Below are 26,858 nucleotides of genomic sequence, written 5' to 3'. Positions count from 1 at the left end.
ATGACCAATTTGAGTCTCTTAATAGAGGTGCTGATGGGTGAATGTCTCTGTGTGTATGACAGAGCACAGATCAGGGAGGTCAACACAAAGCACAGCTGGGTTCTTGGGAGACAGCATAACAGCACGCAAGCATGTATGTGTCACGCTCATGTCAGCGAGGAAAAACAAAGCAGTAAGTTACATGTCGGGGGGAAAGGAGACGGCAGGAGTTCACACTCGCTGTGGTTCATGCCCCTTTGCTTTGCTTTCTATTTGTGTTGACATCTTTGCCTCTGAGTCGGCCCTGTCGTGGTCCCCACAGTAGAATCTGATGACTGATTCAGCAAGTGTTGACAGTGAAGGCATTGTTTAGAGTAAAAGGTCAGTTATTTTAAAGCGAGGAATAGCAGCGACACAATACGACTCTTTGTATTCTCCTCTTTCTTGGTTCTCCCACCAGGCAGCTTTCTAATAATATTTGTCCCATTATTGTTTTGTAAGTTGAAAATAAACTAAGTCTAGCTCCCATTTAGCTTGAACACAGTCAAATAGAGCTGTTTTTACTCCTTATATACTTACTCATTGTACAACTTTCTCTTTAAAATGAGTGTGCATTTGTGTGAAAGTGTGAGCCCTTCGTATTGTTAACTCTGCGTGGCTTTGTTTGCACTGCAGCACGTGACACCAGAGGAAACACAGGCATGCTTGGAATCTCCAGGAGCTTGCCCTGCCTTCACTCCTCTCACTCACCCTCACACACTTGAACTTACTCACAGCAGATTCCTGCTGGTGAAGCCCACACACAGACTCTATACTTAGACAAACGCTGAAGCAAGCACGACACTCACACACATCTTGCTCTGGTTAAATTGTCGAGCTAATCAGGCGTAATTTCAGTTACGCCTTGTTAAATATGAGCCTCTGCTCATTTCTAATGGGGTTTTAATTAATCTAGCTTGTGAACGACTGGGACTGGAAACACAGATGGGAATTCCAGGAAGGGGATTAGATGGAAGTGTGAAGAAGTAGCTCTTCTTTCTGTCTGTTTGTTCTGAATTGTCTTTTCTCAGTGAGCTATTTTGACTTTTTCAGCAATAAATGATGGTGCTCATTAATAAGAGCCATATTGAGAAGTGTATGAAATAGGTTTCAAAATGTTAATCCCTGAGATTTTTGAATTATAAGTTCACTAAACACTAAAAAACACCAAGAAGATTCATTTTAAGTAAGGCTGAAAATAAAAAAAATCTTATTGGCATTTTTTTAAAAATAAAACTGTTCAGTAGTCACCGGGAACATTTTCAAGATTAATTGTATAAATTCATTATTTAATTGATTAATCTGAACTATTCAGTAGTCACTGGAATCTTTTTCTTGATTAATCACATACATTAGTTGATTAATCATAACGATACGGTAGTCACTTGGAAATTATTCACAATTAAAAGTCAATATTAATAGTTTAATTTGATAAATAAATTGATTATTCTTAACTATTTATAAGTCACTGGGAACTTCTTCATTCTTAATCTAATGGATATAATCTTCTTTTTTCATCAGTAACTAGGAACTTTTTCCAATTAATTTATTCATTCATAATTGATAGTTCAAATGGATTACAAGATTAATCTGAACTATTTTGTAGCCACGGGAACTGTCTTATGTTTTATTAACTTTCTGTACTTTTGAGTGTGTTAATGAATTTTTTTAAATAATAAATCCCACAGTTTTTCAATTTAACATTTATTTCTCAATACATAAACTTGCAAATGCTGTGTTGATGTCCAGCATGGAAAATCACCTACTCTTCCACCCCCTCACAGTCACAAGGATGCGTTCAGGTACCTTAACATGGTACTTTTTGATTTTATGTGAAATGGTACTTGGTACTACAGATGGAGTACAGATCACTCGGATCACCTTAATTTTGGGAGGTCAGCAATTGGCCCATCCTTACGTATGAAACTGATCTTATATACCTCCTGGAAGGTCTGACAGCCAGCCATTGTAGCTTTTTGCTCTGAGTCCCAAAACTTGGGACACTTAATTGGTTGTTTAAGTTAAAACATATATATATTTTTAATTGTTTCACAGGTTTTGTTCAATGATTTTCAGTAAATTAAGGTTCGAACATTGAAGGTATTTGCTGTCAGTTTAAAAAAAAAAAAAATCGGTACCCCGGCATGTCAGGCTTTTTAAAGATCGGTGATCGATGATCGGCCAGAAAATTCTGATTGGTGCACCCCTACTCGGTACTTATAAAAGTACCTAATTCCAACATATCAATCAAATAGAATAAACAGTTACTCTAAATTATTTAGTACTCACTTGGAACGTTCTCACAATTAATCAATTAATCAGAAACATCAGAGCTATTCTGTGGTCACTGGGAACTGTTCAGCAATTAATTGCACCAGTTAATCAAACTATTCAGGTCTTTTTAAATGAACAGCTAATTGAAAATTACCACTCATCCCTTTCAAATAATGCATTACTTCAGAGTTGAATTGATTTTTTGTGAGTATTAAACCCAAAGATCTGCTTATTTTTCTCGACATTCTGTCATGTTCTGTCATGTCTTATGGACATTTTTGCACTTTCTATACTCTTTCTTACTTTTGTTTTCTTAAATGCTGCGGTGACTCCTGAATTTCCCCTCGGGGATAAATAAAGTATTTTCTATTCTATTCTATTCTATTCTATTCTATTCTATTCTATTCTATTCTATTCTATTCTATTCTATGTATTTGCAATAAAACCATGCATTAAAAGTCCTTGCTTTTTCTGATCTGATCTATGTTATGCAACTTTTCACCCTCAAGTTGGAAATAGTTCAGCTTGAGTGGGCATGCACACGCTTCACTTAACCTTTTCTTTAATCTCTTCTACTCTGCAGTATGAAGAAGCTGAAACTGTTGCAGTTGCACGTAAAGCTTTGATGAGACAAAAGCTATGCTAATTGTATTGTTAGGGTTTTGTTGGATGTATCAGCTTTAGCCTGCATCTTCATTGTAGATAATCATACAATTCGCTAGGATTCAGACTTTCTTTACTCATTGCTCTGGTTTAATTCTTGATGTTTGGTTGCAAAGGGTTGCAGGCTAAAAGGATTGCTCAGACCAGATGCAGATTGTGTCTCTACAGGTTAGTCTGTGCACAGTGATCATGTGAGCATATGAGGCCTTTGCTACAGCTCAGCAGCTCTTTTGAGTACATGAACAGCATGTCAGGTAAGTTCAAGGGCAAGTCCAGATTGGGCATACATGCACCATGTGTGTTTGGACTCTGCCACCTCGTATCGTGCAACACAAAGAACATGGCTTGCTGGCAGAGGTACAACATGCTATCTATGCTCTAAAGTACAGTGCACTTCTTTTTATGTGTATCATCAGGTTCCCTCTTGGTGTATTTATAGATCTGCGATCACACACCAGGTTCATGACGCTGGTCATGTGGAGGAGCAGTGTTTCGGTGGATCAGCGTGCGCTTAAGGCGAGTGTTTTGATGGCTCATGACATTGATCCTCTTTGGAGTCGTGAAGGAGGGGCGTGTGGATAACTCTGTAATTATGCCGTCTTCATGACATATTAATGGGATTTGGCACACAGTCTTAAATAACGACATGCTTGTCTACTTAGTCGTGTCAAAGATAAGAGTCTTTGCTACTGTGTTCGCTCTGCATGGTGTTTGTCAAGACTGACAACACATGTAGGAAATCATAAACCACAAAGAGCCAGATTGCATCACAGTGATAGTTCTTCCTGGCTCAAGCTGGGCTCAGTTTTCATTTCGCTGTCACACGAGCGTCACTAGGGAGGTCTCCACTCCCTTGTTGCCCTGGCAAATTCAGCCAACACACTCTAGTCTCCAAGGCACTGGCTCTCTCAGGGACCATAGTCTACCTGATGCTAGGGTGAGTTTACCCTGTGTTGTCAGGGAGAGCCATCCGGAGAGCAGGGGCTTCCCCTTAACAACAGAGCTACAGTCTTCTGCTCTGTGTTTGCACAGAGCAGACGCTTGCTCTTGTATATCTGCAGGCCTCAACCTCAGCCAGAGATCAGAGAGGACAACCAGCTCGTCTCAAAGCCAAACTTTATCCTCCGGCTGAAACGAAGCTGAAGCAGCTAGATGGTGATGTTTGATAATAAAAGCCTAAAGTGGAGCAGTTATTTTTCTATCAGCCCTTGGGTGCTGCTATTTGACCACTTTGTAGACTTACTGTAGTGGACGTATGCTCTTTCTGATTATCTGTGCTGATAACAGTACAAAAGCATGTGCTTAAAAGTAGATAAAATGGGTCATCAAACAAACCCCAAACCTTGGACCAGTATCTAGTATCTAGACCAGTATCCAATTATTGTAGATGATTTGTGATAGGTTTGCAAAAAGGGCATTCCAGAGAAGTGAAGCTCACCTCTCTGTGAGAGACTGCCTGGGCAAGTAGTCCACAAGTTTTGGAAAGTATTTCTGAGATAAAAATTGTGAAGAATTTGGGGATTGAATTATCTACTGTATGTAACATAAAATATTTTAAAAAACCTGGAGACATCTTTGTATCGTGTCTCTTCGTCCTGGCAGACTACCTGCGTTTGTTTATATCTGGCACGCCGCGGGCAGACTGATACACTAAGCGGCGAGCGCCTCGTAGCCAGCTGTGACTCTGCAGTGGAGGTAGCGCCGTTTTACGACACGATGAGAACTAGAGCCTTATTTAGTGGTGTTTTTGTGTGAAAGTAACGCGCTGAAAATTCTCTAAATAAAGCGTGAATGCAGACCAATATCAGATTTTTTCGGTGGGGGTCCGTTTATTTGTGTTTTTGGTCAAGTAAAAAATGGCCCCGTCTGAGTGCAGAGGAAACCGGCAAAGGAGCAGGGAGGGGGTGTTTGGTGCGTGCGCTCTGGGCTTCTGCTGCACAAAAACACTGCTGTAGGGGTAACTTCTGCCCTAAACCTTGTGATAGGACCAAACTTGTTCCATCCCAGAGTAGCACTTTAAAAACAGACCTAACTCTGTAGTGGAAGTCACCGCATGAGCCCACATGCTTTAAAATAAAAGCTTTAAAGAATCTTAAAACCTCTTTGTTGAAGGGACAGAAGGGACAAGGATCAAATCCAAATCCTGGATCGATGTGATCTTCTGGCTTTTGGCACTGCACTAAAAACAAGCATGACTCTGTTGTGGAAGTCACCACATGGACGTGAAGACTCTTCAAATAACATTGTCTGTGTTTGTTACTGCCTCCCTTAGTGTCTTTCTCTTTGAGATTTTGGTTTGTACATCAAAACTGTTGAGGTGTGTCATCCAGATTTGAGAATCAGACAGAAATGTGGGCTAAAACTTTATCTCCGTTTAGGAAAGCTGGTTCAACTGTGGTACCTTCCTGGCCGTCTACTACCAGGTCAGGTTTAAACGGTCAGGGTACATTCCTGGGAGAACAGTATAAAGACACATCCTTGTGTAGCACACTGCAGTACAGAGGATGCCAAGACTGTTACTGGAAAAGATAGACTGCACCACATGATCCTTCGAGGGGAGGTCACAACCGGAACACATACAATGCATCAATTGTGCAGAGGCTGCTCTTGCACTTGCAACACACAAACACAAACTTCTCAGTCAGTTTTTTCAGCTGCACTACTCGACTTTTTCCCAGTAGTACAGGAGTGAAGAGGCTTCTTGTAGCCAGTCTTGAAAGTGTTTCCAATAACTTCTTACACAACTTGAGGAGGATAATCTTGAAAGAGACTGTAAGAATCAAGCACAAAATGTTGACAGTATATTTATACGATAGAAAATAGTTTGTATATACAAAGCTAGGCCCATGTTAGTCCCCTGCAGCACAGCCACACTCTGGGACAAAGGCAGAACTGGCAGGCAGCAGCACATACCGGATCCAGCCCATCCAGGAAAGAGCCAAACGTCCTCTGCAGACCGTAAACAATAGGCCCTCTGGTTTTGTGTCATGTTTGTGGGAACGGTAGAGCATGTGATGGGAGTCAGGGGGAGTGGGTGGAGGTGAGAGGTGGAGGGCCTACTCTGATCTGCCTGTGAACTCATTCATTCCTGTTGTGTGAGAGCATCGCCGGGGATTCTCCGGCCATTAGTTCAACTCAACACAAAAGTCTGAATGGTGGCGGTGTGCACTTGCCCTCACTATTAGAACATGAGTGAAAACAAAACTTGAGGCTCCTCCTTTTGTGTTCGCTTTGTGGTCATAATGGACTCAACGAGGTTCCAGACACCTGCATCATTTACATTTCTTTGAATAGGGGCCTTTAGATTTGATTCAACACTACATTATCTCCTGTAGGGTGACCACCCATCTTTTTAACAGAGTAGGAAGTGAGGAAGAAAGATTTATTGATTGTCGTTCTGAAGTGCTGTGATTGTTTTAGTCAGCTGGTCAATGTGCTTTATGACACCTGAAACAAAGCAAGCGACAAGCCAGAGTAAGAGCTCCAAAAGTTCAAGTCTGGCTGCTGATTTGAATCTGGTTTGAATTGCAAATCCATGCTGCGACTCTCTCCTGTGTGTTTTGGTACAGTCGTGAACACGGTGTCCCAGGGCTGGTGAGGCAAGCCGTCTCCTCTCTTTCTCCCTCTATCACTGCAACAGTTTTAGTAACCAAAGCAGTGATTAGCCCACCAATATGGCTACGGTTGAGGGATTACTGAACTATTTTTAAAATGCTGACTGGAAATCGCTTTACTGAAGTGAGCAGTCACCATTCTTTGTTGTAGGAAGCCAAGCAAGATTGCCACTATGTTGACTGTTGGCTGTCAAAGTTTGTTGTATTGCTGTAAAATAAAAAAATGTATTGTTCCAACATTTACACTGTCAGGAAGTTGTCTTTTCTAAGTTCAATGTTTGAATTAATTTCCCATAAAGCTAAAACTTGATTACAGTCTTATAGAAAGTCCATTCTTCTGACTTCTCCCCTCGGCCTCTATTTATTTATCTAAAGTGAAGTGCAAATTACTGAACATTTCAGGGGAGTTTTAATGTCACTATGCCAAAGTTAGCTATAATGCTAATTTTTCGCCTGTAGTCTCCTACAGGTCAGAGCTTGCAATAATAGAAATGTATAAAAAACGAGAAATAAAAGATAATGATGTCACAATAATAAAACACAATTAGCATAATAAAGTCATCCATACAACAATAGAGATGGGTACCCAATTTGGCCCTTTTATACGTAATGACAAATGCCATACGTACTCGGTACCAAGTCACAAAAGTGAAATTAAAATAAATTGAAAAGTACCATGTTTAGGTACCTAAATGCATCCTTGTGACTGTGAGGGACTGGAGGAGTAGGCGATTTTCTATGCTAGACATGAACACAACATTGCAAGGTTATATATTGAAGAACAAATATGTTAAATGACCAAAAGTACCGAAAATTTATACCGTTGAGTGCCAATACCGATTGCCAGGCACCGGGCATTGGTACCGTATTGTTTCAAATGCCAGTAGCAGGATTCAGTTTGTGCCGAGATGAACTGAACTGAACCACTTGGTGGAAATGTGGCATAAAAACAACAAAATGCAGTTTAGGATTAGGGATGGGTACCGAATTAGGTACTTTTAAAGGTACCGACCGAATTCTGTCAAAAGTACCAGGTACCGATTCATGTAAAATCAAAAGGTACCGTGTTAAGGTACCTAAATGCATCCTTGTGGCTGTGAGAGAGTGGAAGAATAGGTGATTTTCCATGCTGGGCATGAACACAGCATTGCAAGGTTATATATTGAAGAATAAAAATGTCAAATTGAAAAGAATTAAAATTTTATCTGTATCAACAAATTGATATTTTTTACTACATAAACACACAAAAGTACCGAAAATTGGTACTGTTGAGCACCGGTACAGATTGCCACGTTCCAGGAATTGGTATCATATCGTTTCAAATGTGAAAGGTGCCCTATTGAGGATGGCATAATAGTCACATAATCTACTCCTTTTAAAAACATTTTTGTTAAAGAATTATTTAATTATCAGAAAAAGGCAACTTCTCCCCGATTTTAAGTGAAGCATCCTCTTTTCTGGCTTCAAATGTAATAGTTTTAAAGTTTCAATTTGACAACTCCATTTGTATTCTGATAGTTATATATGAAGAAGGATTACATTGTTGAAAACCATGCAGTCCATTTGCACGTGTCACCACAGCACTCCTTATCTATTTGGGAGTAGGAGAGCCTCTCACCCTCACACAATGCCATGCCCACCTGTTCTCTCTCAATCTTCAGCCCCTCTAGAGTCACATCAACAGACACCACTGTGGTATAAGCTTTCTGTTTATGTTATATAGTGCTGCTTGGTGTCGTATATACAGCTGTTAGATAGGAATCTATAAACTGAACATACCAGGCAAAACGTTCAAGATCAGCTGCAACATAAAAGTTCCAGGAGGGGAAGCCCTTGATTCCTCTGGTTGTTTATTAATCGTGTCAACGTCAGCAGAAGTTTTTCATTCTCTCAGATTTAACACTATCTCTCCGTGTCTACTTTAAGGTGTTTATTGTTAGCAACTTGCCATGGTTACATTCTGTACGAGCTACATGCAAGTTCCCCCTGTTTCCTAAAGCAGATTTCCTCATGGTGGTTTGTCTGCCCCGTGTTTACCCAGAAACGGTCGCTGGAAGCCACCAAGTGTATATACAACTTCCCTCACATACACACAATCATAAACACACATACATAAACTGTGTACATGTAAATCCCCAGCAACCAAAGCCAGGACAGCTTAGACCATCCATCCTTTCCTCTCTAACTCTGTCCCCAAACAGGCACAGCTAAGAAAACATGGAAGCACAGCAAAAGGACAGGATGTCCAGAGGGCAGAAAGAAGACGACAGATTTATACCAGTATGTTTAAAGCTACTGGTTGCCTTGGGAAGTACAAGTGAATATTAGTGAGGGATGCAAATTTAAGGCAGAGTTCTTGCTCTATCTCATTAAGAGCTTTAAGAATTATAAAATGCTTCCTTTTCCCCAGGCTTTATTTCTTACAGCTAGCACTAGCAAGCACTTTTTGAGAGCAGCAAAGATGAACCACTGTCAGGGAAATTTTGCGGCTGAACCACAGCTTTTATCTTCCCAATCTCTCACTGTCAGCCTGGGTTTGGTGACTTGAACGTGATGTCCTCAGCTTACAGATGACTGGTCCTGGCTTTGGGCTGTGTTTGCTCCCCGCACAGATCAAAGCCACCAGGACAGGTGTTGGTAGATGGGAGTTAACTTCTGTGTCAGTCATCCCGGCTTTACCACGCCCTGCTCACTGTGTGGCCTGTTGAGTGACTGAAGCTGAAGAAAGGGTAGTCACCGCTTTAAGTGCCACTTAAGCAAAGCACAAACAGTCACACACACGGATGTGCTGTGTTTCATAATGGCACAAAAGCACGAACATGCCAACAGGCTCTCTCATAGATAACTGAATTAACACACATGATGAGATGCGGTATAGAGTGCAGCTGCATTGTGCGTGCGTTTTAGATGACCTGGTTGTGGCTGTGCACAAATGCACCTGAGCTGATGCAACAGAAGGAGTGTGTGTGGGAGAGGGTGAGAGTGGAGGTTTATGGTTGTATTGTTAATCTGATGTGTTTGCAGAGGGGATGGTTCTCCACACTAACTGTATGTAAGCCAAACTGAACCACATTTATAGAACTCATTTTTTTCAATGCATAGAAAATAGATTTTCATAAGTCTGGTGTCAACGGTATGAAGCATAAAGTGACTTGGATAAGTAATCAAAAAAAAATTCATGGCCAGAAAACCCCAATTTAAAGGCTCTGAGGACCATCCTTTTTGTGTTGATTGCAGCGACACTAGTGGTCAGAATTGACAGTGTTTTTCCCAGACAAAGACACGTTTTTTGGTACCTTCCTGCAAAACTCCTGTCCAACAAATTTGGAATTGTGCATGCATTCCCCCTAGGTGTGTAACGGTACATGTATCCGTGCCGAACCGCTCCATAAGGCCATTCGGCTCAGTACAGTGCTGTATTCGAATGAGTATAGTAAGTTTACGTTAGCCGCTGCACATGGCTCTTTATTATTCACGTGAGTACTCGTCTATGATTGGTTGCGCAGGGAAGGCGTTTTAATTTTCATGAGGAAAGTGGTCTGTGATTCCTGCTTTGCGATCATGTGCATATCATGTGGACGTGACGTCTCACGGTGAGCCAATCAGAAGATGAATATCAAAGAGCTTCCGTAGCCACAGGAGCTTGTGTCTGAATTGTGCATCATGGCTACTGCTAACGACCAACCGGAGCTTGAAGAGCCTCCCCCCTCGCTGTATAATGGCAAGTTTTTGGTTTAATAAAAATGCTAAACAAGCAAATGGTTTTGCGTTGTTCCATACTGTACAGAAAATATACCGAACCGTGACCCTAAAACCAAGGTACGTACCGAACCGTGATTTTTGTGTACCATTACACCCCTAATTCCCCCCAAAAAACAGGGATAAACAAGGCATGAGAGCAAGAAAAACAAATTTCTCCACATTGTCGTACTTTTCAAAATAATTCATTTGTTTTTTTATCATCCGTTCTCTTTACGAATTCTTAAACAGTGACAAATGGGCACAATGCCTGCCATCTATAAAACAGGCTAACAGATGGGGTAATCCTGACATTAGCGCCTTTAATGGTGGGGTCTCCCTCCATTAAATTTAGGAGCTGGTGACACAACGGTTTTAGGGTGAAACGCAAAAGTATTGTGCAAACTTTTAAAATGGCCCCCAGAGTGGAATTTTTCCGAAACTCTACCAACAACATTGCCGTGTAAACAGTAAGCCGGAGTTTTTAGTGGAAACACTGACGCCATGCCCTGCTGTGTGCTAGTGCGTATAACAGAACAACAGTACCGTTGTTACGGTTACCATTGTCGCGGACTACCATGTGTGCTTGTGCTGCTCAATCTGCTGAATCTGCTGACTGTCTTTCAACAAAATGTGCATCTGTTGCTCAGCTTCTGCACTTGGTATTCGCCACTACACCAGATGATTGGCCCAACTCTACTTCAGTGGAGCTCTACCAAAAGCAGCCTCAGGAAAAGACAGTTATAGCGGCAACTACAGGCCTGGTATGCTTACTACAGGGTTTTCAGTCCCTTGCGTTTTAGCATTTTCAGATGAAACGTTGATGTGTAAACGGAGCCTTAATGCTCTGTTGGAGCGCTAATGTGTCTCATGCAAACCGTACATCTCAATGCTAACCTTTGCCGAATGGTGTAGTGTTTTCGGAGAGACGTACAGTCTATGTGCTGTTAATGGATTTGTGTTATCCTGTGAAAATCAGAACCGACCAAAGATACTAAGAAATAGTCTTTTAGGAAGAGCCAATTCTGGTGCTGATAATCTCATTTTAAACACTGGATTATGAACAGGCAAATAAATAAAAGTGAGACTATTTCAAGATTTACTAATGTTCTCAGAGTGCCTTAATGTAATGATCTGAAACTGTTAAACAGCTTGTCTATGATGCAAGTTGGAGGAGCCACTTGGAAATTAAGTTTGACTACACTAATAACAAGAACTGTTGTGACAAAATGTCCAGAGGAGCCAAAGTGAAAAACAAGGAACTTTTGGAGTAGGGATCGTAGTATGTTGAGATAATTTGTTGGTCAGTGGCTGAAGTCTCTGTCCCCATTAGAGCTCTGTGGGAATCCATTGTTGCTCCTCCATTCTTCATTAATTATCCACCATCACTCCCTTTCTCCTGGCTGTCCTCTCTCCACGTCGCACACAATCTTCCTATTTCTGCTCAGCCCTGCCCTCCCTAGTCCCTTTCTCTACCCTTCTTACTCATTCCTGCCTTTTGTGATCCTTTGCTTCATTCCTCTTTCATGTCCTTCCACAACTAGCCCCCTCCGTCTCTGTCTCTTGCTTCCTCCTTCTCTCGTCTTGGCTGTGCCCCCTCGGACAATGGAGGAATCCCCTGGCTGTGACTGACAGACCCTGCTGTGTGGGACTGCCTGCTTGGCCTTTGTCCTTCTGCCAGGGAAAATGGAGGGAACCCAGAGAGGTGGGGAGGAGGGGAAGAGGAGTAGTATCATTCATGAGGGGAAGTTTCATGAACTTTGAGTTGCAAAAACTACAAGTAGCAGAGCAGCTTTAACCTGTGTTGCTACATTTATATCAGCCTTGAAGTAAACATAACGTCTTCATTGCTCAAAGTATGAAGACTAGCAAAACGAAAGGGACTGATTCTTGAAGCAGGCTCATGGCCACTCATGTGTTTCGTTTATCCTACAACTGCACAATGACAGCAGCTATCTATAGACAGAAATGTGCAGTAATGAGGCTCGCCGTTAGAGTGACCGCGCAAGTTACTCAGTCAACCAAATCCCCTCTGCTTTTTATTCCCCCAGACACTGAGAGAATCCAGACCAGCACAAAAGCATGTGGTCGCCAACTCCATCCCCTCCCTTCTCTCCGACCCCCTCACCCCAGCAGTGTGTGTGTGCTTGATATCGGAAAGAGTGGGGACATGAGGACCAGGCCGAATGGGCAGATTTTGCATGAGATTAAGCGGCTCAGGAATGTGAATGAAATGTTTCACAGGAATGTGAAAAGGAATTCCACTTAGCGGAAAGGAAGTGTGTTAGCATAAAACACAAAAAAGTGTGTTACAGGAAGAATAGAGGAAAGGTTAAGAAAGTGTTGTAAGACTTCCGTTTTTTAGTGAACTCGGAGATGTGTGTGTGTGTGCAAGGATTTGTAGTCAAGCTGAGACTTGATGTTGGATCAGCTTCTCGAAATTCCCAGAATTCATGCCAATCTGCACTGCAACTTTACCCAGAGTTTTATTAAAGAATGAATCTTGCTCAGGTTAATGATTTAGCACAAACATAGAGACCAGTTTTCAGGGTATCATTTGTTCATTCCATATCCGTTTTAGAATCCAAAATCGGAAAACGGATACTGACTTGTTATTCAGTTTCTCGTTTTCAAATCAAAAATCAGAAAACAAATAACAGTCTATTTTTCGCTGTTTTGATTTTGTTTTGAAATTAAAATTAGAATATGAGAGAATGGAATTATAATGGGATTTTTAATCTGTGTATGGTTCGTTCTTTCGTTATCCTGTTTCAAAACAAAATCGAAAAAAGGAAAAAAACTGACTTGTTTTTTCGTTTTTCTGTTTTAAAACCAAAACGGTAAAAACAGAATAACACGGTTTTAAAAATGAAAAAACAAAAAATAATAAAAGATTGTGTCAAAATTCGTTTGTGTGATATTTTGATATTAAATGTGAATGAGATGGAGTGGATCGTCAGCGATCTGTTACTTATATATAAAAAAAAAGCTCAGGAACATGTCTGTATAAACTTCCAATGTGAGTTACATGTCTGATTTTTATATAGAGTTCACATTTAATATCAAAATAACACAGACAATTTTTACACAATTTTTTATTATTTTTTGTTTTTTTTTCATTTTTAAAACCGTGTTATTCCGTTTTTCCCGTTTTGGTTTTAAAACAAAAAAACAAGTCAGTTTTTTCTTTTTTTTAATTTTGTTTTGAAACAGAATAACTAAAGAACGAACCATACACGGATTGAAAATCCCATGATAATTTAATTCTCTCATATTCTAATTTTAATTTCAAAACAAAATCAAAACAGCGAAAAATAGACCGTTATTTGTTTTCTGTTTTTTGATTTGAAATCGAGAAATTGAATAACAAGTCGTTATCCGTTTAAGAGCTGAAACAATTCCTCGAATGATTTTAGGTACTCGATTACAAAAAATACTCGAGTAATTTGCTCCGCCTCGAGGAAACGTTTAATTTTAAAAAGATCAAAGAGTGGTATTTCAAATAGAGCTGAGTCCATATTAAGAGAGTTTTCAGACCCTTCAAGCTACCTCTTATACAAAATAGCAACTAGCAACAAATCTAGCTTCTTTTCTGGAGTTTGGAGACTAATGGGTCATTCTACGTAACGGGTGCCATTTGGGTCTGCAACATTTGATGAGATGTACAAGGCACAAAAAATGTGTCAAAGTGTATTTACAAATTTTGGTGCTACGAAAGCAAGTGCTCTTATTGACATGCTGTATCAGAAAATTTTATTTCTCATTTGAAAAATAACTGCTCTTTAACTAAAGAAAAATGTATTTTATCCGATTAATCGATTAATCGATGGGATTTTCAGTAGAATATTCGAATACTAAAATATTCGATAGCTGCAGCCCTAATCCGTTTTCCGATTTTGGTTTCTAAAACGGATATGGAATGAATGAATGATACCCTGATAACCAGTGTCTGGGATCTCTCTACGGTCTCCTGCACACCAAACGGTCTCCAAGAAGACTGGAGCAGTCTGCTCTCTACTCCGATGGCATGTGGGAGGGAAACTGTAACCTAAATGGAGTCACTTGACTGGAACAGTGCAGCCTCTGTGAACATCAGCATACAGAGAGCACACAGTTGTGTCACAAACACGTACACACTTTGCTTCTCAGGGTATCTGCCGTTACTTTTTAATTAGCTCCTCTGGAGTGATGTGAGGTCTGCAAACATTAACATTCCACTCCTGTGAATTTACAGTCTCTTCTAACACACATTAACACACTCATAAACACTGTTAAACAAACACCCACGGCTGCTAATACACATGAACACACAAATATGCGCGTTAAAATGCTGCTCTATGCCCCACTGACACACACATGCTGAGTCTCACTGCTGCAGCCAGAGATTTTGGCAACCTCTAGCAGAAACTAAAAAAAAATACTAAGACTGTGTAAACAGTGCTGACTTGAAGACCTACAGCACAGGATCCTTTCCCCTGTGACTTAAGGACGTCTGCAAAACGCTGAAGTGTGTGTGCATACATCCTGAGGCGCATAACCACGCTCTCTTGAGTGGAATGCACGCTAAGCAGAGTGACGCAGATCAGACAAGTGGAGTATTTACGACTCAGGTTGAGCAGGGGTGACGAGGCTTCATTCTCTGTATAATTATAATGGAGGATGACTGGAAGAAGCACCTGCACCACAGAACTCATTTCACACTAGCTTGAGTTGGTCACATTGTGAGTGTTACACGGAGCAGATCCTCCCCTGTGTCAAACCTTATCACCGTCCAACAGAATCTGTGAGCCGTGTCTGTTCCCAAAGCCTTCTGAAGCACCATTAGCGTAATCTTCAGTCTCTGAATTTGGAGCAGTTTAAGAGAGAACACACAGATATGATCTTACTTTTTTACATCAAGTGATCACAGATACTTAAGCCACCTATTCAGCTGGGAAAAACTCAACTTTGTATTTCATCTTAGACTCTACAATTCTAAAATGTTGACTTAACGTAATATTTTAGTTGACCTAACGAGATGGAGCTGGAGATGGCTCAAGCAGTATGCCTCATGACAAAAACTTCTTTTTTTACTTCTGCACTGAATTGATATGGTCCTTTCTGTGTCAACATTTCCAGAGTTGTTGCTAATCAGCTATAATTTTTTTTCGATTCTTACATCTCCATTATATTCTCCCTTGGGATATTCACTGCATTGTGTACATAGACTGTATATAGAGTGGACACCGTGGCTCCGCCATTTATCATTGTACGGTTTTGAAGCCAAAATACCGCCACCATTGTAGCAGTTGGGAGCCAGATTCTGCGCAGTAGAGACGATGAGGGATTCTGGGAGAATCTGAGTGGAGCTGGGTGACAAAAATAATAATTATATTTTTTCTTTTTTTTCTTATATTTTTCACTTCCTGACTCTACCTCACGACATATTTTACAATCCTCGAAAAAAATACATGAGAACGGCAGCTGTCAATCATCATTAAACGTTACGTAAAGCCTCGTTTTTAACCTCTTATAACTAATGAAAACAAAACTTCTCAGAAAAAAGAGGACTTGGATACAAGACAGCCAAATAATATCTTCAAATCACCACAACAATCGGACGTGAGAAACATTTCTACGAGGTGTCATGATTTTTTTAAGTTCAACCACAGCCCATCTGGAATGGCTGGAGAGCCGTATTTTTAAACCTATGCTGCAGCCAGTCACCAGGGGGAGCAGTTTTTGTGGAGACCTCACTTCGAGCCGAGCAAGCGGACGTCCATTTTTTTTACAGTCTATGATTGTGTATGGTAACATTTATTAGCTTCATTTTAAATTAGTACACTCAAAACTACTTTGAAAATAGCAAGAAAAAAAACATATCAGCATCCGAAACATACATTTTGTTGGTCACACTGTCCTCATGTGTTTTGGAGGAGTACTGCAGAGCAATTCGGAAAACATAACAGCAGAAATGTGCAGTGCTCATGACTGTGTTAAGGCGTGGGCAAATACCAAATTTTGTGGGACGATATATTGTCCCACAGTTATTGTCGATAAACTGTAATATTGAGGATATTTTTTTGAGACAGTTTTCTGTTACAATGGAAGTATCCTTTGAAAAATAGAAACAGTTGCATGATCCATTTTCGAGTCCAATAGTGCATATTTTGTTAAAAAAAAAGATCATTTAAAAGTAATAAGTCTTGACATGTAATAATGATTTTCCTTTTTCAAGTTTAAACGCAGACTCTACCATTTCTAAAACAGATGTATGTTTGAAATATGCAATGATATTTTACACTATGGGCTGTAAGTCTTTAAAAATGTTACAAAACTACCATTTCTGAATACAGTGGCACTAAAGCTTCTAAAATTATACTTTCCATTTGGTAACATGAACAAAATTAGCCCTTAAACAGCAAAGTCAATGCAAACTATTAATTGAGAACGTTATTTTGCGCACTTGAGACCTCACACCGCCCTCTGTTGACACTATCATTTACCCACCCTCACCCTCCCTTTCTCCCTCACTGTATTTATCCCTCCTGTCTCACAGCTTCACTCCCTTCCTTTAGCAAACAACTCTCACAAGGAGTTCTCATTAAAACATCCCAGTTGTAAAGTGAGAAAGGAAATGTAGCCCACTACTTCTCACCAACGTGCTGCCTCACACCAGCTCAGCTCGGCTCTGTGAAGGCTGCCTGAGTGACTGAGCAGACTGCTGCGGCACACTAATAACACAATAAAGAGACGGTGGCGGTACACTAAATCCCTCTCCTCCCACTTGTTATTCCAGTTGACCCATTGACCCGTATAGCGCTGTTTGGTTCCCTATTGTTTAATCAGTGGGTGGGAAACAGCCGGAACATTAGGTCCAGTTTTCATTGATGGATTTGGCGGTTGTTGGGTTTCAGAATTCGATTAGAGTAGTCCAGCGTCTTACTGTTTGTTGGAGAAAATATAAATAGATGAACAAATTGTACATTAAATCTCATTTAATGTCTGAGTAGATGGTTTGATAGCTGTAATCTGCATCTCATTTGTTTCCAAGAAATTCTTTGTGAAATTACAGATGACGAAGTTTGTGATCTAGATAAGTCATGATTTCCAGTTATTTGAATAATCGTTTACCTTAAAAAGAATTGAATAGTTCATGTAACTTACTACCAACCATTAGTTATCGTCTAAGTTTATACTTCTGTAAATGATGGCCAACTTTTCAGTATTTCTGGTGTAGCTGGAGTTTCCTTTTCTATTTGCAATATAGTTTATGGTCAACCTGAGAAGCAACTGCCTTTGTATCAAAAATGTCAAGATACTTGTCAATCCAGGACCAGAGACCGTAATTTTTCAGTCTTTTACATCCCCTAAAAGGGAGCAACTTCTTATTAGTTTCTGGAGAGTCCCAATTTCACTGTAAATGGTGAATTACAGTGGCAGCTTACTGCAGTGGTATGAATTAGGTATGATTCATAATATTGGATTACTACCAAAAGCACCATGCAAACGATGGTTCTTCAGATTAGGGACTGGAAATCCCAGTGACTGTTTTTATCTTTAAGCACAGTGACAAACCTCTTTGACTTAATAAGCTGAACTAACAAAACTCGTGTGCAAACTAGCCTAATGTTGGTCTTTGACAGCTTTGAGAGCAATGACCCCAAGATAAGGGTTGGTGGCTGTGCAATTGATTGGTTAATCATCTCTTGTTTATGATCAAATATTCATTGATTAATTGTCCATAAATTAAATTTCTGTCCATTAATCAAGAATTCAATTTAATTGATCGCCAATCCATTAGATGTCTATCCATTAATTGGAAATTCAATTTGATGAGTCATCATTTCATTAGATGACTATCCACTAATCAGGGATTCAGGGATTCATTTCCATTAATCGTCAGTTCATTAAATGCCTCTCCATTAATAAGATATTCTATTTGATAAATTGTCAATTCATTAAATATCTATCTATAAATCAGGACTTATTTTTTATTAATCCTGATTTCATAAGATGTCTATCCACTAATCAGGAATTCTATTTGATTAATCGTCTAGTCATTAAATATCTATCTATTAATCAGGTATTCTATTTGATTAATCGTCAATTCATTAAATGTCTATCCATTAATCAGGAGTTCTATTAGATTAATCATCAATTTCATTAAAAATCTATCTATTAATCTGGGATTCAATTCGATTAAACGTCATTTCATTAGATGCCTTTCCATTGATGAGGGATTCAATTTGATTAATTGTCATAAAATTAAATATCAATCCATTAATCAGGGATTCAATTTGATTAATCTTCAGTTCATTAAATGTCCACCCATTAATCAGGGATTTAATTCGATTAATCATCAATTTGATTTGATTGCTCAGTAATTCCTTAATTATCAATTCAATTGTTGATTGTCTATTCGATTAATCGTCAAATAGTAACCAGTGGCTGTTGAATTGTATAAATCCTGGCCGTGACTGTCAGCTAAGAAGTGAATGCTATCTTTATGAGTGTTCATAACAACTTGTTTACAGTCTCTCCCCTCATTGCTAATAGGAACTCTGGATGACTTCAAGAGTGGGGAGGAATGCACTGATGCAGACGCTTTAATTAGATGAACGCATTAGCTACACGGAGTAATGGCTGATTGTCTATTAGCAGTAATATGTCTTTGCATACCTTGAACCGTGCCTCATTGTGAAAAGACAAGCTCCATCAGCATGAACGCATAGTAAACATGCTGTTTTGTGTGTTCTTGTGCCTGCAGCATTAGTTTTTCAGTGTGTTCTGCGAAATTTAGAGGCTTCAGCCTGAGTGTCAGCCAGCCAGGTTGCCTCCCCCACCTGGGGGCTGGTTCCCATATGGGCTTGGCTCTGTCACATGGTCACCCACAGCTCTTGTTTCCTGTTCCAGCCATCTGATACCTGTCACCTGCTGCATGGGGAGCCAACACCCTCTTTGTCTGTCTCTGTATCTGTCTCACTCCTGTCCCTGCATTTATACCGCCCCTTCATTTCACTTTTGATAAGACTTTGTTGTTCATTTGGATCGGAAATCTTGCAAAAACACAGACAAGCTCTGTCTTGCACTTCCAGCAAACTCCTGTGTTGATTGTGTAAAAGAGAATGCTTCAGTAGCCACCTCAACTCAAAAAACGCAGAATACGCTAAGAGCAGGAAATGTCTGTCACAGAGAAACAGTGCAGAGCGGCGCTGGAGCATTCTTTTTCTTGGCAGCATAATTGTAGCACTTTCTGTCTGTGTGTTGTCTTGAGTGTTTGTACTTGTGTGTTTTCACGCTTCTGTCAAGCAGAATCCTGACAACACACATCAAAGAAGCTCTTGTGTTATCTGTGTAACCATGTGTTTGTGCAACAGTCGGCTCACGGGAGTGTAAGAGTGCTACATTTTTCAGATTTCAGTCCCAGGGATGAAGGAGGAGCTGAGAAATTTCTTGGATTCTTTTGTGTATTAATGTCTCAGATTTGACACACTGGTTGTTTTCATCTGAGGCTCTTTCTTACAGCATGTAGTTTGATTTGAATTAAGGTCAAGGCTCCAATTTTGTTATCTATCCAAGTCTGAAGCCGCCAAGTTCAGAGTGTCTGAGAGCTGGCTCGAGACAGACACTGGGTCCTCTGTGGGCTCCAGAACTGGGACTTATTGAGGGGTTAATAACTGCATACTTCTGGCTTGTTCCTCCCGGCCAGTCTGTCCTGTCTGTCCATCCTAACAGCAGATGACACACAGACAGACGCGCTCACAGTGAGGCTGGCGGAGGAATGTTTCTGAACGCCGTCCCATCCAACAACCAGCCTCTTGTGAAAGCACTTGGCACAGCGACAGCCTCAGCACTCAACACCGCCGTCCTATCCAAAGCCACTTTGTTTGGTTGGTGTTGCCATGGCGAGGAGGAGTTTTTGGGAATATGATGATTGGAATGTTTTTAAAACTGGTTCTGGAGACGAGCCTGGTCTGAATATACAGGAAGCTTTGTGTGTACTCTTTATAGTTTGACAGCAAAGAAGAATTTATAATTTTAGAAATTTCAAGGAGTTTTTTTAGCTTATAGTTTACTGTATGTAAAAATCTGCTATCTTTGTCTTTTGGTGAAGTTTAACTGAACATTTTGAGGCTCTAGAGAGTTGGTCAGTATGAATGTGCAAGTTAGGATAACATATGGCCATATGTAAGTAAGAGTTTTTCCATGAACAACAAAAAAAATCCTGCTTAATAAAAATAACTTGAAGCCCCATTCATACAATATTTAAGATATTTCTGTTACCATGTTTCTTAAAGAGGGGTTATTTTACTTTTTAAAGTCTTTATTCTGGGGCACAGATGGCCCAGCGGTTAAGGTCGTGCCCATAGACTGTATATAGAGTGGACAGTGTGGCTCCGCCATTTATCATTGTACGGTTTTGAAGCAAAATTACCGCTGTCTCAGGCGCCACCATTGTAGCAGTTTGGAGCCAGATTCTGCGCAGTAGAGACGATGAGGGATTCTGGGAGAATCTGAGTGGAGCTGGTTGACAAAAATTATAATAATTTTTTTCTTTCGTGAGTCTGATCACTTCCTTACACTACTTCCCGACATATTTTATGATCCTGAAAAAATACACGACAAACGACAGCTGTCAATCATCGTTAAACGTTACGTGAAGCCTTGTTTTTAACCTCGTATAACTAATGAAAACGAAACTTCTCAGAAAAAAGAGGACTTGGAAACAAGACAGCCAAATAATATCTTCAAATTACCACAACAATCAGACGTGAGAAACATTTCTATGAGGAGTATTAACTTTTTAAAGTTTGACCACAGCCCATCTGGAATGGCTGGAAAGACGTATTTTTAAACCTATACCGCAGCCAGCCACCAGGGGGAGCAGTTTTTGTGGAGACCTCACTTCAAGCCGAGCAAGCGGACGTCCATTTTTTTACAGTCTATGGTCTTGCCCCATGTGGTTCGCCTTCTAGCAGGTGGCCTGGGTTTAAGCCCAGCGTGTGGCCCGTTTCCCGCCTTTCCTACTCTATCCACTTTTCTCTCTTTTATCATTGAAGGCATGAAAAGTCCAGCCCCGAACAATGAGTTTTAAAAAATCAGTCTTTATTCTGTCCCTCTCGTGCCCCTGTAGTATCTTTACATTCTCACAGTGGTGTTTTAGAAAACCTTTATTACAGCCTTTGTCTGTCTCTTTAAGGCTCTTGCTCCACAAACCCCCTTCCTGCTGATTGGCCAGCCTTCTGGTGTTATGTAGGGAGCAGAGCTTGGTGTTTGAGGCCTCCAACATGTCATGAAATAGTTCAGGAATCCATGTGATGACCTGTGTTTAAAGTATGGGAATGCACTATACCCCTCTTTAAATTTGAAAGTAAAAAGTCTTACAGCATCCTCCCTCTTTGCAGTTGTCAGTCATGTTTTGTTGAACTAACAAACCATAATTCTGTCTTCACAGCCTTTCTTCAGACTACTGAACCTCCGGAAGCTCGGCCTGAGTGACAATGAGATCCAGAGACTCCCCCCTGAGGTGGCCAACTTCATGCAGCTGGTGGAGCTGGACATCTCCAGAAACGGTACAGGAGAAGTTTACTGTGCAACCAATTAACACACAATTAACTTAATGACCTGTTTTAGAATAAGCTTGATGAGACCACCGTGTAGACACACAACAACAAGAGGATTAACGTGTGCAGTGTAATGTCTGTAAAAGTGATCTCTAATGGAGGTTAAGCAACAGGAGAGTTGTCAGCTCTGTTGGAGAATCAACATATAAGCAGCAGGGGTCATAGATACTTACTTCCCCTCTTTGTGAGATTATCATCAACCCAAGAGCACTAAACTGAAATCCAATCAAGTGTTTTTCTTATTTTTGGCAAAATCTGTCTTAACATGAGCCACTTTTAATTGACGGGTCCAGAAAATGTGTTATTTTAACATATCAAAAGACAAAAATGATGCCTGGATTGCTTAAAAATCTGCCATTACAGTAAATATAAAAGAAAAATAACAACTTAATTTAAGAATTTTCTTACTTACAGATTTCTTTGTCACAGTTTGGTTATTATCACGGTTTTGTGGTAACAGTTTTTGCTTTGGTTTAGTGTACATTGTTTTTGTTGTTTTTAACACCACAGATTACATATACCCTTATAGTCCACCATTAACCAGTTATATTAAATCAATTCTGTCATGTATAGTCATGAAAAACCTGAAAGAATGAGGCTGTTTCCCATTTAAAACATCATTAAAGCTGAGTGAAACATTGCTAGTTTCAACATGCCAACTCCTCAGTAAGGAACGTCACTATTGGCTGTCACAGAAGTCACAAAAAGTCACTAAATGACTGCTGTCCAATTTTCATAACCATTTGCATGTAATTGTAATGGGCTATGTAGGAAAGAGAAACAATGTGGGAGAGACAGAGCAGGTAAAACACAACCTCATAAAATGTTTAGAGCTACAAATTAACTTTCTTCTGCCCATTCTTGTTTTTTTTTGTTTTTATGTCCAAATACCCCCCCCCCCCTTATCTGGGCTGGGGACCGGCACGTGTGACCATATGAGACACACACTTGTATGATTTCATCTGCTGTGAGTGAAGACTGTCTCACTCTGTGTTTCGGATAGGGGAGGAGCCCACCATGGTACACCACTGAGGAGATGAAAACAGGAGTTGGTGTCATTAAATAAAAAAATTGCGAGAGGGTCTGAAAAGTCATTAAATATAAATACATATATACATATATAACACTCAGTCGTGGTTTTATCCTCCACTTTGTTACTGCCGTCCTCAGAGCTCATGCTAAATCTAAAGTTCTCGTGGCAGCAGAAAAGCACAACGCTACAGGTACACCCTCTAACTGTGCTTCCCCACAACTGTCCTGCTGTACTGTTTCCCCTTGAATTGTGCATGCATGATCGGAACTACATACTTGCTGCAAACTGAGTTGTAAAATGAAGGAAAACACGAACCGAACGAAGCACACGCCCCACGAACCAAGTCACGAAAACCAAACGTTTCAGATTTTTTTCATAAATCGTTCCATCCCTAGTCAGTACAGTTTGGTAAGGGTCAGATTGGTAAAGCCTGATCCTGTTGGCATCCACAGCCAGTTGTGCTCTTCTTGGTGTGCGCCGTGCTGCATCAGCTGAGTAATAGAGTGACGGCATGGCAGCGCGACACAGCGTACCTTGCTAATAAATCCAATGAAGAAGAAAAACGTGACACAGTAAAAGAGCAATGATAGAAGACAACCAGCGATTTGTCTTCTTTGCTATTGTCATGTGCGTCTTTGTTCGAAATTAGTCTGAAAATGCGATCCATACTGAAGAGAACCAAACTGAACCCCTTGGTGGGGCTTTAAGCTTTGGACTCATTCAACACCCACACCTCTATCTTGCCCTCTCGATGTCCTTGCACCACTCCTCACTCACACACTCTTGTAGTGGCAGGAAGGCCCTGCATGCGAGATAGATAGAAGACATCTGCTCCGCTCCACACTGCATCAAGTGCTGTGTGAGCACTACGCAGTGGCCTGTGAGGGCCTTTCCCATCTGTCTGCCTGTCTGCGCGCCCGCTCCTCTGCTGCAGGACATCGCTGAGCCAGATAAACGTCAAAGGCTGCTCGCCTCAGCAGGGATTTCTTAACCTGCACCTGCAGCATTCAGGAGGGCCGAGGCTCTTACCTTGTCAGGGCGATGTGTCAGGTTTCTTCTTTTTTGTGCATCAGGCTGAGCAAGCAGTCGGGTTGAAAAGATGTCGCCGTATAAAGGAAAGAAATGTAGGGAGAAAGAAAATCATCGGGATCGGGGGAAAAAAAATGCTGATCGGGACATCCCTGATTTTAAAGACCAGATCACATTCATCACATTCCAGCCTGCTGCAGAAACAGTTGTGAAACAACAACTCACACAATCAAAGCTGTCATTGAACTCTACATTGCCATTGTTTGGAGCATCCAGAAACAGGTTGTTGTCATCATTTTTTGCATTTTTCCTTTAATTACCATTGTAGTCAGAGGACAATGCAGCTGAAGTGAAGCTTGACTTTACGACCTCCATCTCTTCCTCTTCTGCTTTTGAACATCTGCTTGTGATTACAAAGAACTTGAAATGATCGTCTCTGTAAAATATGCCTCCATCTGTGTGTCCATTCTGTTAACTGCTTCTTCCCGTCTCTTCTACCTTCTCTTTTCTCCTGAAGACATTCCTGAGATCCCCGAGAGCATTAAGTTCTGCAGAGCTTTGGAGATCGCAGACTTCAGTGGAAACCCTCTCTCCAGGTAAGGTACCAAAGATACCAGAGGCTTGAACTGATCAAAAGGCTCCATATTGTTGTGTTTGTGCTTCTAGTGATCTCATATAACAGGAAGCCCCTTAAAATCTCTCTTTATGCTTTCTCTGCTCCAGATTGCCAGATGGTTTCACTCAGCTCAGAGCGCTGGCTCACTTGGCGCTCAACAATGTGTCATTGCAGATATTGCCCAACGACATAGGAAAGTACGTACACATATGCTCATTTTCTCCTGGATGATAAGTTAATTTTGCATTTTTAAATCTTTAGAGGATAAACTTTTGTGTCTTCTTGAGGCTGTGGCTATTTCAAATTTGATAATTATGGAGTCCAAATACTTGTTATTTTGCATTTTTGTTAAATATAATTATACTTGTGCATCTTAAAATTGCATAAACAATACAAATGAATGACAAGCTGGAATTTGGTTGAAGGAAACAATCGTTTTATAAACAAATGCTTGGGTTTTTGGAAACTGAAAGCTTCCCAAATTTGTTTTTGAGGTTTAGGCTTAGCAAATATTATTTTGAGTGGAAAAAAATTGATGATGACAAAAGTTATTGGTTAAAGCCTATAATATTGACAATGGTAATAAAAAATCAGTCAAGAACACTCCCATCATAGATTTAGCTTTTTATTGCCAAATGGTATTACATTTATAGTTGGTGTTGCAGGCTTTCTTGGCTGTTGGCTTAAAAATGGCTTGGCGTATAACTTCCATGTCCTGCATGAATGTCATTAATTATAAATTCATTTATGAGGCACTGTACAAGAAAAGTTGTAGAAAAGACAAGAAAAAACGATTGGGTGGCATCCAGTTTAGAAAATAAAATCTATGCATTGAGAAGCTGCTTGAGGCTGCAGAAAGACTGAAAAAACCACATACACAACAAGTAAAAAAACAGACTTTTATAGCATTAAAAAACATATTTACAGCCTGGTTCTAAAACAGCTTAGGTCTGAAACACTCATTTCTCTATCAGCACACACTGTACTGGAGGTGAATTTTTTACCAACTCAGCCGTTAAGATATTAGGTTTGACTGATTGTCCAATCAGAGACACAGCTCAGCTCACATGACTGACGGGCACCCTATAGCTGTTAGAACGGAAGCTCAAAGACTGCGTTGAATCAAATGTGGATGCATCGGCGTATTGGCTTCATTTCATGGTAACAGAAACAGACGGGTGACATCGTGGAAACTACGTCCATGTTTTATAAAGTCTATGGGGGGGGGGGGGGGGGGGGGAATAGAAATAGAAATTCAACAACATAGGCTGAGACCACAAGGGCCAGAGGTTAAAAGAAGTATGCAAAAGAGAAATTTGGAAGCCGTCAAAGATAAATTAAAAAAAAAAAAAAGAAAAATAAATAAATATAAAACAATAAAAAAGTGGTAATGATAATTTTAAAAACAACAAGAAAATAAAACACAGTCATAAAACGTAGAGGAAAATAAAATATCTGTTAAATACAACTGTTAAAATAAATAGGAATGGGATAAAAAGGCAACAAGAAGATGATGTCACTACAGAAACAAAACAAAATCAGATTTGTGTCCAAATTGTACCACTTGGAGCCCATGCTGGTGTTAATTGTTAGACTGAAGGACTTGTACTCCGTCAGGTCCTTGTTACATGAGAAGCAGGTCTTTGAGTGTGATTCTGCTGCCCAGTGGGCTGCGAGGCAGCTGGTCTCTGGGCTCTGGGCCACTTCTGGCCTCACACAGATGGAGGAGCCCCCTCACCATGCCAGGCAGCCCAGACGAACAGACCTGCCATCTGACTAACCAACCTGCCTCCACTCCTTCTCCACTGACTCCCCCGTCCTCTCTTCACGGCACTGCCAACTCCTTCTCCTCTGTCTCTATTACTCGCCTTCTTCTTTTCTTTTTTTTTATTTAGCCTGGCCAACTTGGTGACGTTGGAGCTGAGGGAGAACCTGCTGAAGTCTCTGCCCACGTAAGTGACATATGGGTCGCTTATCTTAGGAGATATTTGATAGAAAAACCTCACAAAGCAGAACTTGAGTGTGATAAAAGTAAAGGCATGAATAAACATGACAGAGGCACAACCCACGTGTTCAGCTTCCCTTTAAAACATTCTTAGCATTTGTCAGCATATGTTAACGAACAGGGCGCATACTTCTGTGACTAACTGTATGTTCTGTGTGTGTGTGTGTGTGTGTGTGTGTGTGTGTATTCAGGTCGCTCTCTTTCCTGGTGAAACTGGAACAGCTGGACCTGGGCAGTAATGAACTGGAACTTTTGGTAACCA

General features: G+C 40.5%; 1 protein-coding gene across 10 annotated transcripts in view; it reads left to right on the top strand.

The window, feature by feature from the left end:
• Positions 1-26,858, top strand: part of scrib (scribble planar cell polarity protein) — an 85,330-nt gene that overhangs the window by 15,143 nt on the left and 43,329 nt on the right. For all 10 annotated transcript variants that reach the window (XM_074693917.1, XM_074693916.1, XM_074693921.1 and 7 more), the window contains exons 2-6: positions 21,745-21,862; positions 24,493-24,571; positions 24,699-24,788; positions 26,487-26,543; positions 26,788-26,851. In XM_074693917.1, coding sequence (XP_074550018.1) covers positions 21,745-21,862; positions 24,493-24,571; positions 24,699-24,788; positions 26,487-26,543; positions 26,788-26,851 — 408 coding nt within the window. The remainder of the gene's footprint in view (positions 1-21,744; positions 21,863-24,492; positions 24,572-24,698; positions 24,789-26,486; positions 26,544-26,787; positions 26,852-26,858) is intronic.

The sequence above is a fragment of the Halichoeres trimaculatus genome, unplaced genomic scaffold (assembly GCF_033239565.1).
Source record: "Halichoeres trimaculatus isolate MK-OKI-2021-1 unplaced genomic scaffold, fHalTri1.1 fHalTri1_scaffold_18, whole genome shotgun sequence".
Classification (NCBI taxonomy): domain Eukaryota; kingdom Metazoa; phylum Chordata; class Actinopteri; order Labriformes; family Labridae; genus Halichoeres; species Halichoeres trimaculatus.
This window is presented reverse-complemented; position numbering and strand designations above follow the sequence as displayed.